Here is a 19,469-nt window from a genome sequence, read left to right as displayed (position 1 = left end):
AGTCTCATGAATGGAGGAGGCCAGTGGGCCGACCACATGCCTCGTGGTTGCAGCAGGTTGACCATCATCTCAAGGAGATGGGGATGGGCCTGGCATCTGCCTGGGGGATGGCCAGACGGAGGCCCCTGGAGGACCGGCGGAAGTGGATGCAGCGACGTGCTGTTCTGGCACATGCTCCCATACCTGATCTGATCTTTCTTCCCCGAGTCACATTACTATGCTGCTCTTCCGTGAGCTTAATTTTTTTTTTAATGCACAGTCGAGGCTTGTGGAAGAGTTGCAACACAGAACGGATCAGGACACACCATAAGGGCCCTGTCACACCTTGACGATTTGCCAGCGTATGCCGATGTATGAAAAATTTGTCTAAAATGCTGGCACACGTCGAATACGTTATGGGTAACTTTTGTATATGTTAAGAGCATGCTGGCATACGTCGTAGTACGCCGAGCTCATCGACAAATTTTAACATGCTTGAAAATTTTCGACGTATGCCAGCGTATGACTCACACGCTCCGCATACTCTGGCCATAAGTTGTAGGCACGTTGTGTGATCGTTGACACACATCGACACACGTTACTTGTAAGTAACTCATAAGTCGAAACACGTCAAGGTAATGTTTAGCGTCAGTGTTCCAGACTCCATGTTTTTTTGTTTTTTTTCTTTCTTTGGCATGACGGTGATGTTGACACTTCGATTTCTAGTGCGGTTATAATATAATATAATTAATATGCCGCTCAACGATTTAAATCATAACCGCACTAGAAATCGAAGTGTCAACATCACCGTCATACCGAAGAAAAAAAAACCCATGGAGTCTGGAACACTGACGCTAAACATTATCTCGAAGTGTTTCGACTTAGGAGTAACTTACAAGTAACGTGTGTCGACGTGTGTCAACAATCGCATAACGTGCCTACAACTTATGGCCAGCGTATGCGGAATGTGTGAGTCATACGCCGGCATACGTCTAAAAATTTTCAACATGCTGAAAATTTGTCGACGTACTCGGCGTACTACGACGTATGCCAGCGTGCTTCAGTGAGCTCTTAACGTATACAAAACTTACCCATAATGTATTCGACGTGTGCCAGCGTATTCGGCAAATTTTTCATACGTCGGCATACGCTGGCTAAAACGTCAAGGTGTGACAGCGGCTTGACACTTCGATGTCTAGTGCGGTGATGATTTGAATCGTCGAGCCGCAGCCTTTTAATAGGCTATGCCACGTGATCGTCGGCGATACGCTGCCGCGCGCTATGTATAAGTTAGAGTATCGTTGGGCAGAGGTTGTGAACGCCGACAACACGCTCAGCATTCGTTGATGTAAGTTTTCTTTATGTTATCGAAACGTTCTGTGTATGTTACTAATACGTTATATGCATACGTCCAACTCGTTATGAATACGTCCAATCGTCGAAAAAAAAAAACATCAATCGTTCAGCGTACGCCAGCGTTTCACATACATTTTGATACCTTCCCATATGCTGGCCAAACGTCAAGGTGTGACAGGTCCTTAACAAAAGGAAATATAATGGTACTCGGAAGAGCATATACTTCTGCCGCCACACAATGCCTCATCCACCAGAACACATCAGGCCCAATACATTTTTGAGATATCATGCGATAAATCGTTTTTGGCTCTATCTCTCAACGGTGAAGAATCACTTTCAAAATTAAATAATTCTCGAATCCAGATCCGGATTCGGATCTTCACCAAAATTGGATCAATTTGTCATGGACGCACCCAACCTGACCACCACAACTTTTTGAGATATCGTGCTATATATTAGTTTAGCCCCATCTCTCAATGGTGAAGAATCACTTTAAAAATTCTCGGATCTCGATGCAGAGCTGGATCTTTGCAAAGATCAAACCAATTCGTCCTTTTCATACACCCAACCTGTCCACCAAATTTCTTCCAGATCCGTCCACAACTCTGAGATATCCTGCTCACATACAAACAAACAAACAAACAAACAAACAAGAAATACGTTGTGCAGAGCACAATACTTGTGAAATCGAAATAAACAACAGTTGTCATGGAAACAGCAAAATGGCAATTTGGAAAATTTGACCTTTCAAGTGTTTTACATGATGGATTGTTGTGCGAGCAAAACACATTTGATTGATATAGTTTCTAATTTCCGCCTAATAGGTGTTTTACATGTTTTGGATGGCATTGACCTTGACCTTGACCTTTGACTAATTTTGACCACGTTTTACACACATTTACTACACACACGTACAAGTAAGCTTTGCAAGTTTCAATGTGATATCTTGAAAAATACCTGAGGTGTGGCAATCATAAAATCACAAAAACTACACCATTTGATTATAATGGGGTGAAATTGTTGTCATGGATTCCATTTTCTCTTAGCCAAGTGGGATTTTTTCTTTACCATGTGAGACTTTTACTATTTCATGTGGGACTTTTCCCTATGCCACTAACGAAGAAAGAGAATAATTCGATTGTTACAGGTTCGGGGGTCGCGTGGTCATGAGGGAAGTACTCGGACCAACTTCTGAGCCAGTTACCCTGAAGCCGATGAGCCGCAGATAACTGTGCAGTACGATGGGTTGCTAGCCCACCACGGATGCCATCTAAGATGTTTAATTCAGGCTCGGTCCAGCGTCTAACTCCGCTTTACTCCTCTGGCTAATTAAACCTCCCAGATGAGGAACCGTGCTCTCAATGCCCCACTGCTGTCAATCAAAATGGCCAAGCGATACCGTAAGTGGGACATTGGCTAATGACTTACCAGTAACGGAATGGTGGGGCAGAACTCCCTGTCACTAGAACACATTGTAGTCGATCCAATGGAGAAAAGACGATTGGACAGTTTGGAAAGTTTATAAAGATCAAAAGGACATGTCGTGTAAGTTGCAATCTTCCAACCGCAGAATGACATTTTCAGGCAAACAGTTCACAAGAGAAAAATCTTACCACTCGGCACATCAGCCCACTTTGTCAGTAATCTGAGCACGTTTCTACACACGGAGGCGCCTCATACACTCTGGGAAGTGAGATAAGGAAGGGTGATAGACAGAGAAAGAAGAAGGCAGGGCTTGTTGGTGACCCCTCGCTCAACTGACATAAGCTTGCAGACTTACGTTGATCTCAATGTGAAAAAGTGGAGAGGGGGATTGGGGGTAAACGATGTGGTGCACCATGTGGGGAGAAGTGTGGGTGAACGTTTGTGGTGTGACAGAGGAAATGATGAATTTGATTAAGTAACCCAGCCTCAAACGGGTCGAAGGTGTAATTGTTGAATACTCTCGTGTATTCCAAGTGAACGAATTAGAAGTAGGGACAGCCAGAGAAAGAGAGTGCGAGTCACTGTGTTGGCCGGCGCATCCTGGGAAACTGTGACTTATCAGCTTTCTGCACTGCAGCACCTGTCTGCATTCGTTCTCGCAGAGTCTCGCTCCCGCCTGTTCGGCCTTGACTCTTTGATTTCTCCTAGATGCGTACCAGCTCTAAATCGTTGAATTCTCAGGCTGTTAAAGTTCCTGGGGAGATGGGTTCTGGGCCCGCCCCTCGAGTGCGGCTTGAGCTTTGCAGGTGCACCTCCTCGAGGGCAGCTTGGGCTTTGTAAGCACTGCCTCCTCATGGGGGCGTTCCTGTTACCGTGCAATGCTCATTGGCCAAGCCCATGGTTCTACAATGTAGCCCACGACCAAGCCGCCCATGTGCTATTTCTTGTTTCTTGCTTGTTTTAGAGATTCGCACTCCTGGTCTGCGCCGCTCTCTGATGCGCTTGATTGCATTTGCAATGAGTTGTAATGTGGTGTCGTGTCCAGGGGGTTTAAACCCTACCTGGACGGTTGGCATAGCTTCTCCCTTGAAGGCTACAATCGAGACTCGGAGATTAATGTGCGCGTTAACGGGGCATAATGGCGGAGAGGCAATCCACCGAGGAAGAAGCACAGCACAGGGGCGCTGCACCAGGACAGCACACGGCTACAGTTATTTCAAAGGAATACATTTAATGAAAATAATTGAATATTTACAACGGACAATAATTCAGAAGGTAATGACCATAATAATAAAGTAAAAAAATCCTACAGTCGAAGCGCCTCCCCCACAGACTCAAATACAGACAAAGGGGACACAAAATGAAAAGAAAACCTTCCTTTTTAACTATTCCTGCACTTAGCTTGGCCCACAGCTGATCCTTGTGGAACTGGAATGGAGGCACTTCTCTAGTAGAGGGACGAACGCACGCCAGGCAATCCGCAAGCGGCACTCCACATCAAGGCTCAAAGCCCCAATGTAACAGCTCCTTGTGTTCCGATCGTCCTTACCGACCCGACCAAGAGCAAAAGCCAGTGTCTTACTTCACCATGCGAGCCAAATCGCCTCAACACGAATTCAATGGCCATGTTGTCCTCCTCGGCGTGCGCTCAACCTCTGCTCTCGCCTCTTGCTTCCATTCTGATCACGGCTCTCCACAAAATGCACAAGCCTACTGACTCTGATGCCTCTCAAAACGTCCAGCCTACTGACCATGGCTCTCACAAAATGCACAAGCCAACTCCTTCTTCCTCTTAAAATAAGAAACCTCTGACTTTGATCACGCCGATATATCTCCTCCGTCTCCAGGGCATAGCCTGCATGCACCAAACCCGGGAAGGCGGGGCTTCTCCTGCTCTGCCAGCTTCTGATTTCATGTCCATCAATCACCCCTCGGGGACGTGACTTCGCTTGTCAACATTTTAAGGTGGAGCTTTCTGCCCATTTGTTGTGGTTTCAGAGATGCGTTCCTCACCTTTATTGCTGATCTTGAAATACAAAACCATAGAAAAAAAAATCGCAGAGAGGAATCACATACTGAGGAACCAATTCTTACTCCCAAGGCTAAGTAACACCACACCACCCCTCATGTGGTGACACGTAACACTTAAGCTCACAGGTTCCCCACTTACTCACATCGAGATGCCTTCTACACATCCACGGACAGAGCAACTCTACACAATTCCATATTCCAGATTCGATTTTTCCATCTACCCCCACAATCGTAACACAGCCCCCTCCCTGGAACAATAGCTCCTGCAAGGTTCAATGCAAGCGTCACCATTCCGGCCTTACCACTTACAGACTTACACCTAATTAGTTTATCAAATAAATTAGAAGGGGCTGTTGGAAGTGAGCCGTAGCTAACTTACCTATTCTTCTTAACGTTGTACATCCCTGAAACACAAAATTCAAATATTTGCAAATCTCTTGGTTCCTCGCTCGTAACTCTTGGGTTGGGGAGAAAATGTCGGAAAACACACAAAAACCGACGATAATGGACAAAACCTTAACCAAAAATTTTATATTAACGTTTGTACAACCCCCTCCTAAAGACTGTGCTCATCGGTGGATGCCACGATACCCAATGTGACTTGCGGAGCCATCCCAATTTCCCTAATTTCCGTGAGCCCTGCCTCTCCAGGACAGGTTAGTGACATGGCTTTAGTGAACCTTCCTCACACACTCATACCTGAACCCAATATCAATCATTCATTCCAACCCTGCAAGACCATGGCTTAAATGTGATTACACACATGTTTGGTCCTCAACTGGGCAGCGGGGAGGTACCTGTTCAGTTTTCCCAGAACCGAAATGTGTGTCAAGAGGCAAAGAGAAACACGGGTTTCCAGGACGCCGCCATTGTTCAACTAGCTTTTAATCTGACCATCGCACACCAGGCCTATCCACGCATGCGCAGACGCAACATAGCAATACACCACATTACTGTACAACAAAAATGGTGGAGGCTCTTCCGGTTGTGGTACCTTCAGCCTGACTTACGACTTATTCGCCCCCTCCTTCAAGTATTCGGTCCCTGACAGCCAAACAGCTTTTTTTGCTGTACGCGCCGTAGGGGGACGATCTCCACACATCCAGGTTCTCACGGCCCTATACGGGTCACCAGAGGTATCTTTACTGCTGGTCGCCAAACCAGACCACCCCATCTGATGAGTCTCCATTTCCACACACCACCAGCTGCCTGGGACAAATTACCTCGGGGGGGGGGGGGGTGGGGGCACAGTCACCGCTCCTCCAGAGCTTGATCCATTCCTGTGGTTCCACATATCTTCTCGGTTCCGCCTAGTCAGTTCTGGCTCATCATGCATTCATTAATATTCATGCAACTCTCAATTCATGCAACCACATATTCCGTTTTTCGTGAAAATAACAACTAATAATGAAAAAAAAACAAAAAAACAAAGAACATAGGAAGCATGTAATTGTCATGCATTCATCAACATTCATGGAACTCCCAATAGCACATACTGCCATGGCCTACTCACATGTTAGAATTCACATTCATTGTCCGAAAACAATCCAATTCGTTCCACATTACAGGTATCAACACAAGACAATTTTGGTTATCAAACCATTCGGTCACTCTTGCTCGCTCTCATACCAATTACCCATGTCCCAATTTCTAGCAAAACTGAACCCTTGGGACAATAAGCATCAGAGCACTTTACCATAAGTGTAAGTCTTCGCAGGTTTGTCAGGTCTAAAAGTGTCATACCCCCCCCCCCCACCCTTCTATATTTCCTTCACACCCTTTTAATCCACCCCTGTGGATTTGTTGCTTTCTAACCCCCTGGGTTCCAAACTTTTTTATTCATTTAATTATTTTTTTTCTAAATTTATCTATCACTCCAAAATATTTAGATCACCCAAGCTAATGATTGGGCGTAATCGTAGACTTTAAGCACACCCTCATAAGGTGTCAGAGAATCAAATCAGCCACAAGAACTGTCTTCAAAGTTTCTTGCAAGAGGCAGCAGGATCTCTGCCTGCACCCCCCCCTCCAGGATCTAGTCGACCTAAATTTCTCTCATCCACTCCCAGTCACCTACATCCTCCTCCGGGGCCCGCCCGGCAGACCCAAATTTCTCTCATTCACTCCCAGAAACCTGCATCTGTGCTGTGTCACGTGATTGGGTTTTCGTATATCATTCCTCGCCCGCTAGGGGTGGCAGGAATGTGCTTCTGGTCGCGCAATAAAGCGGAGTAGATGGTGGCCCGCGTGCTTCTTGCGTCCCACTGCACCGCGTACACTCTAGTTGGTTGACGAGGATGGTTGAATACGGACTTATGCCCGTTTTCGACGGGGACGACTTCGAATTGTTTTCAGAGCAATTGGAATGCTATTTCCACGCGAACGATGTGGTCGACGAGAGCAAGCAGAAGTCGATCTTGCTCGCTTCGCTTTCGCCGGAGCATTATCGGCTGCTGGGTGATTTAGTGGCACTGAACAGGCCCCGTGATGACGGGCTGTCGTTTCGGGACATTGTGGAGAAAATGAAAGCACACATGGCGCCGGAGAAGTCGTTGCAGCTCGCTCGATTCCAGTTCGATCGCCTCTCGAAAGGGGCAGAGGAACGCGTCGCTGAGTTCGTGGCGCGGATTAAGCATTCTTCCGTGGCCTGCAAGTTCACGGCGGGGGAGCGGCCAGCTCGGCTCAGAGATCGTTTTATTGCTGGTTTACGAGATACGAAAATGGTTTCAGCGGTTTTACGGCTGAAGGATGAAGCCATTACATTCGACTCGGCGGTCAGCACGGCTACAGCGGTCGAGCAGACTCGCGGGGATGTTCGAGCCATCACCGGCCACGCGGGGTCGCGAGCAACCCGGGATGCGCGCACGACCTTCGATGCGGGTCGGACGTCGCCACGCGGCCGCGCGTGCGGCGGGGTGACCCCGCGGACATGCTTGGGATGTGGAGGTCGACACCTGCGCCGTGCATGCCCGTGTAAAGGCAACGTGTGTTTGAATTGTCACAAGGTGGGTCATTTGGCGCGTGTGTGCCGTGGGGCGACGGGCACCGTTAAGGTCATGGACGGCGATGTGCGAGGCGACTCGGGGCGGAACCAGCGGCCGTTGATGGGCCTGTTTTCAATTGGCCCGGCGACGGCGCGCCCGATGACGGTGGAAGTCGAAGTGAACGAAACGCCGATCACGTTCCAGGTCAATACGGGAGCAGCGGTGTTGCTCATCGGCGAGCAGACCGCGCGTAGACTCAATGGCTTGAGGCTTATCAGGTCCAACCTCACGCTGTTCACGTACACCCGCGAGAAGATAACGCCAGTCGGGATGGCAGACGTGTCTGTGCGGTACCAAGGCCAGGTCGCCACGCTTCGGGTGTACGTCGTGCGGGGGAGTGGGCCGTCTCTCCTCGGCCGAGATTGGATGGCCCGCATCAGGCTAGACTGGGCAGCAGTTCATCTTGTGCAACCCGTGCCAAGCCAGTGGGAGGATCAGTTGGAGGAGATTCTTCAAAGACATCAAGGGTTGTTTAGCGACGACCTTGGGAAACTCAAGGACATGGAGGCGAAACTCTTCTTGAAGGAGGGGGTGGTTCCTCGGTTTTGTAAACCGCGTCCGGTGCCGTATGCCCTGCGGGACAAGGTCAAGGGTGAACTGGATAGGCTGGAGGCCTGTGGAGTGATCGAACGGGTGTCGTGCTCGGATTGGGCCACCCTGGTTGTCACGGTGCTGAAACGGAATGGAGACGTCGGATTGTGCGGGGACTTCAAATCCACGGTTAACCCGGGGCTCAGCGTGGAGCAATATCCATTGCTGTCAATCGATGAAATATATGCGCGATTGGCGGGGAGTCAATACTTCACGAAGCTAGACCTGCGTGATGCATATTTTCACCTGCCGATGGATCCCGGGAGTAGCGAGCTTTTGACAATCAACACGTGTCAAGGACTCTATCGATATACCCGACTCTGTTTTGGGATTGCTTCGGCCCCAGCTTTGTGGCAGAAAGCCATGGATCAGGTTTGCATTGGCCTGCCTGCTCAGACCTACCTGGACGATGTGCTCATTGCGGGGAAAACGGCGGACGAGCATCTTGCAAACATTGCCCAAGTGCTGACAAAGCTAGAAGCGTGCGGCCTGCGCTTGAACAGGGACAAGTGCGCGTTCTTCAAGCAGCGCTTGGAATACCTCGGGCACATCATCACGCCGGAGGGGCTGTTGAAAGGTCCTCGGAAGGTGGAAGCGATTCAACACATGCCACCGCCTCGCGACAAGATGCAGCTGCGCTCGTTCATTGGTATGGCCCGGTATTACCAGAGGTTCGTGCGAGAGCTCAGCTCACAACTTGCGCCGTTAACGCGGTTGCTCAAGAAGGACGAGCGCTGGGCTTGGGGGCCTGCACACCAGGCGTCGTTCGACCGCGTCAAGCGGCTGCTCACAGAGGATACGGTCCTCGTGCACTACGAGCCTGCGCGTCCGCTCCTATTGGCATGCGACAGCTCTGCATATGGCATCGGGGCAGTGCTCTCCCACAGGATGGACGATGGTTCCGAGCGGCCTGTTTGTTTTGCATCCCGGACCCTGTCCACAGCAGAGCGCGGATATGCCCAGATTGAGCGTGAGGCTCTCAGCCTTGTCTGGGGTGTGCGGAGGTTTGATTAATACCTGCTGGGGCGACATTTCACTTTGCAGACGGATCACAAACCGCTTCAATTCATCCTGAGACCCGAACGCGGGGTGCCGGTGGTAGCAGCCGCGCGAATACAGCGGTGGTGTCTGTTTCTGGGTGCTTACGATTATGATATTCAGTTCCGAAGCACCGAGAAGCATGCTAACTGCGACGGGCTCTCACGCTTGCCATGTGCGGAGGGTCCAGCTGCATCTGAGTTGAGCGACCGGGTCGATGTGTTCGCACTGGGCCAGGTCCAAAGCGGGCCGGTCACGGCCAGGCAGGTCGCGGTGGAATCGGCTCGTGATGCGGTGCTTGCCCGTGTCGTCCAGGCGATTTCTACGGGGAATTGGAGCGATCTGCCTTCGACACCGGCATTTCAACCTTTCACGTCACGCGCAGTGGAGCTGTCGTTGGTCCAACGGTGCGTAATGTGGGGAATGAGGACCGTGATTCCACCGAAGTTCAGGCAGCGGTGTTTGGATGAGCTGCATGTCAGTCACCTTGGCATCGTGAAGACCAAGAGTCTTGCTCGTAGCCTGTTGTGGTGGCCGGGGTTGGACAAAGGCATTGAGCAGTTGGTTAAGCGTTGCGCCACGTGCCAGACAGATGCTGATAACCCTCGTCGAGCTTCGGGTCTCTGGCCTGTGCCAGACCCAGCTTGGCAGAGGGTCCATGTAGATTTTGCGGGACCGGTTAATGGCAAAATGTTTTTGATTGTGATCGATGCATTCTCTAAATGGCCGGAGGTTGTAGTAATGCAGCATACATCAGCAAACATTACAGTAGAGAAACTGCGGACGATCTTTGCTAATAAAGGGTTGCCGGAGATCCTGGTCTCTGATAATGGTCCGCAGTTCATCGCGGGTGTATTTGATGAGTTTATGCGCCAGAATGGTATTCGACACCTAAGGTCCGCACCGTATCATCCTGAGACGAATGGCCAAGCTGAGTCGTTTGTCAAGATGTTAAAGCGGGCTTTGCGCAGGGGGGGGGGGGTGTTGCACCTGTGCAGACGGTGGTCGATGTCTTTTTGCTCCATTACAGGAACGCAGTTCATCCTGTCACGGGTGATTCGCCTGCCATTCGTCTCTATGGACGGGCATTGCGGTCCAGGCTGGATTTGCTGCGACCTGGAGGGTCGGGGAGTGGGGCGATGTCGCGTCCGACGCGGCTGCGCAGCTTCGAGGTGGGGCAACGGGTAATGGTGCGCGATTATTTCCACGGTTCCAAATGGGTGCCGGCGGTGGTCTCTGTGGTGCTGGGGCCGACAAATTGCATGGTGCGGACTGATGGTGGGAATGTGTGGAAGCGGCACGTGGACCAAATGCATGATCGCTGTTCAGCGTCACCCCCCACACCTCCCCGGGCCGAACGATGCGGGACCCCCACCGGTAGTATCGCCGGCACCTGAAGTTGGGTCGCCGGGGCGGGTTGGGCCGACGCCAAGGGGGTCTTCGCCTGATGCCGTCCTACCCGGGGACGTCGAGCAGGCTGGGCGGTCGGGGGTGGCTGGTGTTGCGGAAAGTGCGAGTCCGGCGAGGGTGTCACCTCGACCGAGCCGGGAGGCGTCTGAGCCTGGGCTGTCTGGTGGCGCTGCCCGTCCGAGGCGGGTCAGGGTGCGGCCGCGGTACTTGGAGGATTATGAGTGTTGATGGGTGAAGATGGTCATGTTGTGATTGTCCGTTCATCGTGTGACGGGTCATTTTACGAGGGGAGGAGTGTGCTGTGTCACGTGATTGGGTTTTCGTATATCATGCCTCGCCCGCTAGGGGTGGCAGGAATGTGCTTCTGGTCGCGCAATAAAGCGGAGTAGATGGTGGCCCGCGTGCTTCTTGCGTCCCACTGCACCGCGTACACTCTAGCATCCTCCTCCAGTGTCTAGTACATCTCGAGTTCTTTCCTCCATTCCCAAAAGCCTATATCCCCAACCGGGAAAAACTGGCCACAGCTAAAATGCAGGCAGACATTGCCACAGCCCAGCGGACCCAGCCAAAACTGTAGCTCCTGGGGGCACTAAGCCAAGGGCAGAACAAGGCTATGGCCAGCCGACCTTCACCCAGCATCCAAGAACGCATGGATGCCGGCAACCACACTCCACAAAAGACAAAAGCCAGACAAACAGCCACCAACTCAGGTGGCCAACACCATCCCATCCATCCATTGGGACCATCTTCTGTGCAGAGCGTTGGTGCTGCCTAAGCAGTCTCCTTCGCTATTGGGAACAATCCTGGATGGGTCGCCACTCTGACACAGGATACCAGTAAGCTGGCACTCATTTTGCCGACCTTGGAAGGATGACAGGTCGAGTCAACCCCACCTGGTATTCATTTAACAGCCAAGCAGGATTTGACCTCAGGACCCTAGGATCCAAATCCCACCACCCTAACCATTAAGCCAACACCAGGCATACCGTGACATCCATTGAAATTTTGCTGGATCCCACCAGCTATCCTTAAAACTAGTCCCTGGCTTCCTTGGCCAGGATTGATTACCTCCCAATCCTTCCTTTGCACCATCATTCATTCCTTCATTCCTCTCCAGGCTGCTTTTCCCACATTCACTCCATTCATTCATTGTACAACTATGCTGCCATATCTTTTCTAATTTCCCTCGAACTAACTTGTGTAGTCCCCGTCGTCACTTAAACTACGCACGCTCCTCTCTAACTCTATGTTGCTTAGCTACCTATGTACCCAGCTTCATCTCACCCATCTTTAATCCACTATGTCCCTAATATTCACACCTAGTGCTCTTGTGCCCCCACATGGAGCAACCATTTACAAGTGCCCCTATGTGGGTTTAAGTTTTCTTCCCTGTCCTATTCTGATGAGCTCCCTGCATACACAGAGGTGCTCAGTGTCATCTCCACAACTTCGCGGATCAAAGCGATCCATGAGGGCATCTCTTCACCATTATATGGTCGAAGGCGGTCGGTGTGGATGATCCAGGAGAGGGCCCATTATGATCTTGAACACTACATCACAGATTTGCGCCAACATGACCCCCAGGCCCCGCCAAGGTGAAATGAGCTTTGAGCATCCACCCTTCCTCTTCCGGGGATTGAACAATCAAATCTATATCCTCGGAGAGTACCCACTCCCGTGCCTCCGGTGCTCGTACCTGCGCTTCATCTTCACACCTGCCAGATGGAGTTGACATGCAAAGTCATGACTCACTCCATGCCTTCCTCCAAATGATGTGCATTTCCCTCCCCCGGTAGTCTATCAGGGTGCTCGGGCACTGCAATCGCACAAAAGATCGATGGGAGTTCTAACTCCTGTCTGAACATGAGCAGCGCTGGGCTGCATGTGGCGGTTCCGTGCCGACTGGTCCGGTTGGCCATCAGCAAGTACTGGAGATGTTCGTCCCAGTCATCCTGATGGGTGGTGGTAAACAAGACTAATTGTTGGATTAGAGTCTTGCTAAACATTTCAACCATCCCATCAGATAGAGCTGTTCAGGGCGTTGTCATTACTTTTGAATTAATAAGAGACTGCACACCTCTTTTAGCATTTTGCTTTCAAAATTTCATCCCTGGTCTGTGAGCAGCTCTTCCAGAATCCCAGGCCAACATACAGATCCTTTCACGAAGGCCTGTTCCACATCCTTGGCTTCTTGGATGGGGAGCGCATCGCCCTCTGGCTACTTGGTAAAACAGTCCATAATCACAAGGATGTATTTGTTACCTTGGCAGGTGCTGGGTAGTGGCCCCAATATGGCCATTACAACCCATTCAAGGGGGCACCCACCTGGTGTAGTTGGAGTCAGTCCCTTTTTATCAGTACAAGCATCACATGAAAGACACAAGTCCTGTACATCACACCCCATATTAATCCTAAAAAATCTCCAGCAGACTCAAGATGTTGTCTTTGTCCTGCCCAAATGTCCACCAAGGCAGGTACCATGCACTTGTTGTAAAATTGTGGTTTTAAGTTGGTGTGGGAGTCCTGTGTTACCAGCCACACCTTGCCCGCTGGTAAGTCCAATCCTAGAATGGGTCGCACACCTCCACAATCCATACTTCTATTCTTTGTTTAAACTTCCCCAATTTGAGGGTTACAAAACTGCATCCTATGATGGGGGCCATTGTCCTGGTAGGTAGCTCGTTGTAAACTATGGTTTTTCAAATGGTGGATTTGATCCCAACCATTTGCACTCAAATTTAGGACCATATGGCTAATGATAATGGTGCTTGCTCCTACGTCGCTCATTGTATCTACCCAAATGCCTTTTAATTTTGCACCGGATATTCAAACTACTTGTGACAATCTGTCCACAATAAACGACTTGCCGTGGAAGCAAAAGCTCTTGTCTATCTACCATAACTGAACACAGCCCAATATGCTCATCACTACTCAGTTTCCCAGGGTCTGCTGGGGTATGGGGTGTAAGTGCATGGCTGATCCAGGTATCCTGGATGTAGTTATGGTCCAGAGTGCCGGGGTATATTCCTGCATGTGGCCCAACAGTTATGCGACAGGTGACCCATCCTGTCACGATTAAACCACCTCACCAGGTAAGGTGTATGCTTCCCAAATTCCAAATTGCCCCCACTGTAATTCTGAGTTATGCCATTCCATGATGTCCTATCTGATGCCATCACTGGAGCTGCCTGCCATGGCCCTGATCTCGACAGCCACCTGCCATGGACTTTTTATTTGCCACATGGGACTTTTTCTTTGCCACGTAGGACTTTTCCCAAGGCTACTAACTGAGATGAGCAGAACCTGAAAAAAAAAGTTCACCAATTGGGGGCCTTTTGATTATGACTGGTGAACCTCAAGTGTTATTACAGAACGCTCTCAGAAAGAAGCTCGAATGGGGTCTGAAAGGTTCTTAGGGGACTAATGGTTCTAACGGGGTCTATTTGGTTTACAGGGACTTAGGGTCCTAAATGGTCTGAGGGTTATAAAGGATATAAAGGGTCTTAAGGGCCTTTGGGGACTTATGGGTATTTGGGGTCTTCAGTGTCTTGAGGGTTTTAATGAGTTTTAGGGTTATCAAAGGTCGAAAGGACCAAAAGGTCTTACAGGTCAATGGGGTCTCAAGGTTTAAAGGGTAGAAAAGTTAAAAAATGGTCTAAAAGGGGTCTAAAGGGTCTAAAAGGTGTAAAGGGCTTTGAAGGTCCACATATTTAAATGGTATGTTCCAATAGTCTGTAATTAATTGAGGTAATTAATAGACGTCGTCAAGGTCCAATAATAAGTAATTAACAGACTTATTCACAACCCAACTCACATTCAAACAGTACGTAATCAATGGACATATTCACAGGGGTCGACCAAGACCTCACCTCGCCGAGGGTTCATAGTCCACCCATGTTTTTCAGTTACATACATATAGATATACAGTATATACGTAGATATCAAGTAGATCGACTGAAAATTGACGATTTATGTGACCTTGACCATTTGACCTCGAAAACAACAGGCTTCCAGCTCGTCACTACCACGACCAGGTGGTGAAGGTTCATAAAGATCGGAGTAAAAATGTGACCTGTAGGAAATTGAAATGCAAACAAAGACACAGCCAAACAGTCAGACCAACAGAGAGAATAACAGATCAGAGCAATCAATATACCTGTGAATTTTCATTGCGCAAGTAACAAACGGAGAAACAGACAAGGGTCAAAACATAACCTCTGCCTACTTTCGGTGACGGAGATAACAACAGAAAGAGAAGGGGGAAATGCCAACAGCAGTGCTGATGGAGAAAGTAGATGGAGATGGACAAACAAGGGATGTTGCTAACAATGAAGGTTAGGCACAAGACCAGAAAGGAGGCTTAAGAAGATAGAGAGACCACCGACCTGTCTGCGATGGGAAAGTGATCAGCCCATCGACTCAGCTTCATTACAGGAGGGTCCAATGATCTTGAAGACCTTGGTTTCCATGGCGTCAAACTGAGCAAGGTGTGAGGCAGGGGAGTCAGCAGTATTCGATTAACCTGTGGATGAAAGCCTTGTCGGTAGAGAGGAGTTCAGGTGTGTCAAGGAAGCACTTTGCATAATGGAGGATGCCTTGTGGGCATCTGTCCTTGGAGGCCAACTCAGCCATGATCTCTCCTCTTCACAAGCCACATTTCAGAGAGTGAGACCCAAGAGTTTGAGTGACTGAATCTCTTTGAGAGGGTTGGAGAGAGAGAAAGAGAGAAAGAGAGAAAGATATATATATATATATATATATATATATATATATATATATGTATATATATATATATATGTATATATATATATATATATATATATATATATATATATATATATATATATATATATATATATATATATATATATATATATATATATATATATATATCTATCTATCTATCTCAGGGTTAAAAGTCATATTCCAAGTGTTTGACCAGATTGTGATTGTGTTAAGGTGTGAATAATTAATGAGATAGATTATTAGATAATGGTATGTTAATGAGCCAAGTGTGTTGGTCCAAACAGTCTTTTTATGTATAATGTATAATATAATGTACATAGTTAATTGATGGTCTTGTGTTTTCTTTCTTTATTCCCAGATCTGCATCGGCCAATGCTCAGAGAAATGGCAACAAGAGCCCGAAAAAATAAGTGTCTCAAAATTTCAAGCCACTCATATCCATATTGAGACAACACCCACCATCCGTGGCCGTTCAAAGAGTGCAGTGTTTACCGGTTTTTAATTTTCGGATGTCTAGGTAGATATTTCTAAATGCATTTGCCGACCACAACATTTGAAATCAATGGTGTATCACATATAGAACAATCACAAACTATTCAAAATGAACATCACGATTATTTGTATTTTTGCCAATGCAGAGAGCATGCCTGAAGTTTACCCTCATATTAGAAACAGAAGGAGGGCTATCTTGGAGGGATTTCAACATTCACTGGCACAAACAACATTGTCATCAACATTGCCATGGCTGCCACCGAAGAGAGTACGAACAAAGGAAGAGGCTCAGGAAGTATTTTTAAAAAAGGATTAGAGAATAAAAATACTAAAGAAGATAATATAGGCAGTTGAGTTCAAAATGTTGTACTCATTCGAAACAATTAACTTGTGCATTTCCTGCTATTTCCACTTCCACATGGATATAATTTTTAACAACTGATTTGCTGTTTCTAATATTACCAATTTCCTTTGCCGTTTGCATTTTAAACTACCATTTACCTGTATCCTTTCCTTGTCATATTTCAAAAGGTAAAGGGGTTTATGGAGGAGTTAAGGGGGGGGGGGGGAAATCAAAGGTTTCTTCATTGAATTGATAGAAATTCAGTTTTGGTTATTACAAGCACTGCATGTTCAAAGTGGTCGGATTTATTTCAATATAATAAACCAGAGGTATGATCAGAGCTCAAAAATGCATCATTTACATTATAATGAAATTGTACTTTTAGGAAATCTAAAAACTTCATTTTTGGCAATGATCGTTGATACTAATTACGAATGTTTTTCTTAAGATTAGAAAATAACAGAATGAAAAGCTTCACAAACTTAACAGTAAGAAAGCCTTCATTAATTTACTGTTGCATGTCAGATTGCTTATGTTATATGCTGCAATCTACTATTGGTAGTGGTTTTAATAATAATTGATGGCATCACTGGCTTTTCCATCCTGTACTGTCGGCTTTCCCTTGTCCACCTGCTGCGATTCATTCGCTGCTGTTGTTTCAAACTTACTGACGCTTACACCTGTCTACTGCCTCCTTACCTGACCTGCTATATGTTAATGACATTAAATCTTCAAGCGTGCTGCGCTGTACAGCATCTGTCTGTTTAGGTTCTTACTGTTTGACCGTGAGCAGCACTGAAGTCGGCAAACATAATCCACCCCATCTATATAGTCCGAAATTCTGAACCACGCTGAGGGTTAATGCAATTAATCACAAGGTAATCACTCCAGCCAAGGGGTAACAATCTGATGACTCCAAAACCTATATATGTGGGCATTGATCGCTGTTGAAAAGTGAAAGGGGACATGTGAGCATGGAGCATGAAGCCAATACAGCGTGGAGTCTGTGATCCACCGAAGAGCTCTGGAAAATGTATTGATTCAACCCGCTCTGTGGTGCAGTCTGAACACAAGGTCCTGACTGCTTGCTGTATCTAACCTGTACAAGGTCCTGACACCACATCTACATGACCTCATGGATGTCTGCATCTTCACACTGTATAACAATCAGGACCACTGTGATTTGGACCACTGTAATTATGACAATTACAGTGAAATTTCTGTTCTCATTGTTACCAGGAAACCTGTGGCCTGCATGCTTCTGAACCATTTCATGACCATCACAGATCAAGGAGACCCCAAATGCTAGTGCAGAGTGCATACAGGGTAGTCAGGGAATTTTGTTGGTTCTGAGACTATCACATTTCCCCCTTTGACTTTAATGTTAACTCATGGAAAAACTATTTGACCCTGTAAATAAAAAGGAGTGAAATTTTTTCTCACAAACAGATCTTCTCCAGCACCAACTTCTCCTCCCCCCCTACCAACATCTTCCACTCATCCTACACCAGTTTCTCTGCATTAAATTGTTTCTATGACCAAGCTATTCCATGAGCCTCAACTATGCATGAAAAAAGTTTTCTTTTCTTACCCCACAATTTTATTTTACCCCCACCACTCACCCTTGACCACCCACCCTCCTCCCTCTTTCTTTTTCCTATTTATACCCCCATTTGAACAGAAATACCCCTTTCCCTATTTATATCCCTCCCTATTGACCACAACATAATTGACATAATTGACCACAACACTTGGAATTTAATTCTTGGACTTGAAATGTTTGATAAACACCATTCTGTAAGGATTTTATTACTTCAACAGGTGGTGGAAGACTAAAACTATCAAAATTGACTAAACTATTCAAATTTGTCTTGACTTAAAAATACAAACCCAATGAGAACAGTTCCCATTATATTCTTCTAAGTTCATAATAATATTCTTTGTATGTTCAGACACGTTTGTTAATTCATCTCTCATACAAATAACCACATTATGAATTTTTAATTTCTTACAATATTTGATAAGTTATAAATTTGATGTTGTATTCTTTCCAAATTCTTTAAACCACTCATCAGTGCTCATTTATTTATTAGAAAGATATAATCCATTACCCCTTTTAGTTAATTTTACACCTGCTTGTGTGATAGAAGAAAGCATATCTCCAACCAACAATCTCGCTTTATCAGGCAGACTTTCAAGTTTTTCAGCAAAATCTACAATTACACCACTTCCGCTAATTTGTTTCTCCAACTCTGTTATGTCTTTCCAATTATTTTTGAGCCCGGAGTTGAGCCTTCCTTCCGTTGGCAGTTTTCACCGCTGCTGAAATACCACCCGTCAATGCTCAAGCCGCACTTAAACCAGCAAATAAAGGAATTAGAAATGGGAGAAATCCTCCACTCGTCTCTCTTATTGAATATTTCTTCTACATTGGTTTTGACATTTAAATTTTAAGTGAGCCAGTATCGTTCAAGATTTTCACCTGTTCTCTTGTGAGCAAAACATCAATTCTTACTGCTCCTTTTCTCTGAATTGTATTAACGTTAATCGTACAAGGCTTTTGGTTTTGAATACAAGAAGATAGTTTATGAAGATTGATTTGATTAACATATACCCCAGTTGTTACTTTACCACTCATTTATTTATCAAAAAAATTACGTGAGACTAATCATAAAACCATTATCTGTATTAATCTGTAATTCTGTTTCTTCCAAAAGCAAACAATATGTATCAACTTCTGCACTCTCTCTCTCCTCTTTCCATGTATGGGGAAGTATCCACTCAATTATACTTTATAGTTTCCTTTTGAGCACTCAGGTCAATCACATAGATTGTATACAAACTTTTAAATGCTGTCATATCCAAAATAGGTTCTTTATTTCCATTGCTTTCACACACCTTTTGGTAAGACTTACATGCTTCAGCATAATCAGTGTTTTTCCCAATTAATTTCCAATCTGTCTCGTGGATAAAATGTTCCATCTCGAGAAACGTGAAGTTGTTTCACCTTAGCA

At 46.8% G+C, this 19,469-nt stretch overlaps 1 protein-coding gene across 1 annotated transcript in view; it reads left to right on the top strand.

Moving 5' to 3' along the window:
* LOC147028875 (uncharacterized) overlaps positions 1–17,210 on the top strand; it is a 49,779-nt gene extending 32,569 nt beyond the window's left edge. Inside the window, exons 6-7 of the mRNA XM_085879640.1 lie at positions 15,979–16,137; positions 16,259–17,210. Coding sequence (XP_085735766.1) covers positions 15,979–16,122 — 144 coding nt within the window. The 3' untranslated portion in view covers positions 16,123–16,137; positions 16,259–17,210. The remainder of the gene's footprint in view (positions 1–15,978; positions 16,138–16,258) is intronic.
* Positions 17,211–19,469: the final 2,259 nt, after the last annotated feature.

This window comes from Eptatretus burgeri, chromosome 4, assembly GCF_056783735.1.
Source record: "Eptatretus burgeri isolate ZD-2024b chromosome 4, Ebu_testis_v1, whole genome shotgun sequence".
Taxonomy (NCBI): Eukaryota; Metazoa; Chordata; class Myxini; order Myxiniformes; family Myxinidae; genus Eptatretus; species Eptatretus burgeri.
This window is presented reverse-complemented; position numbering and strand designations above follow the sequence as displayed.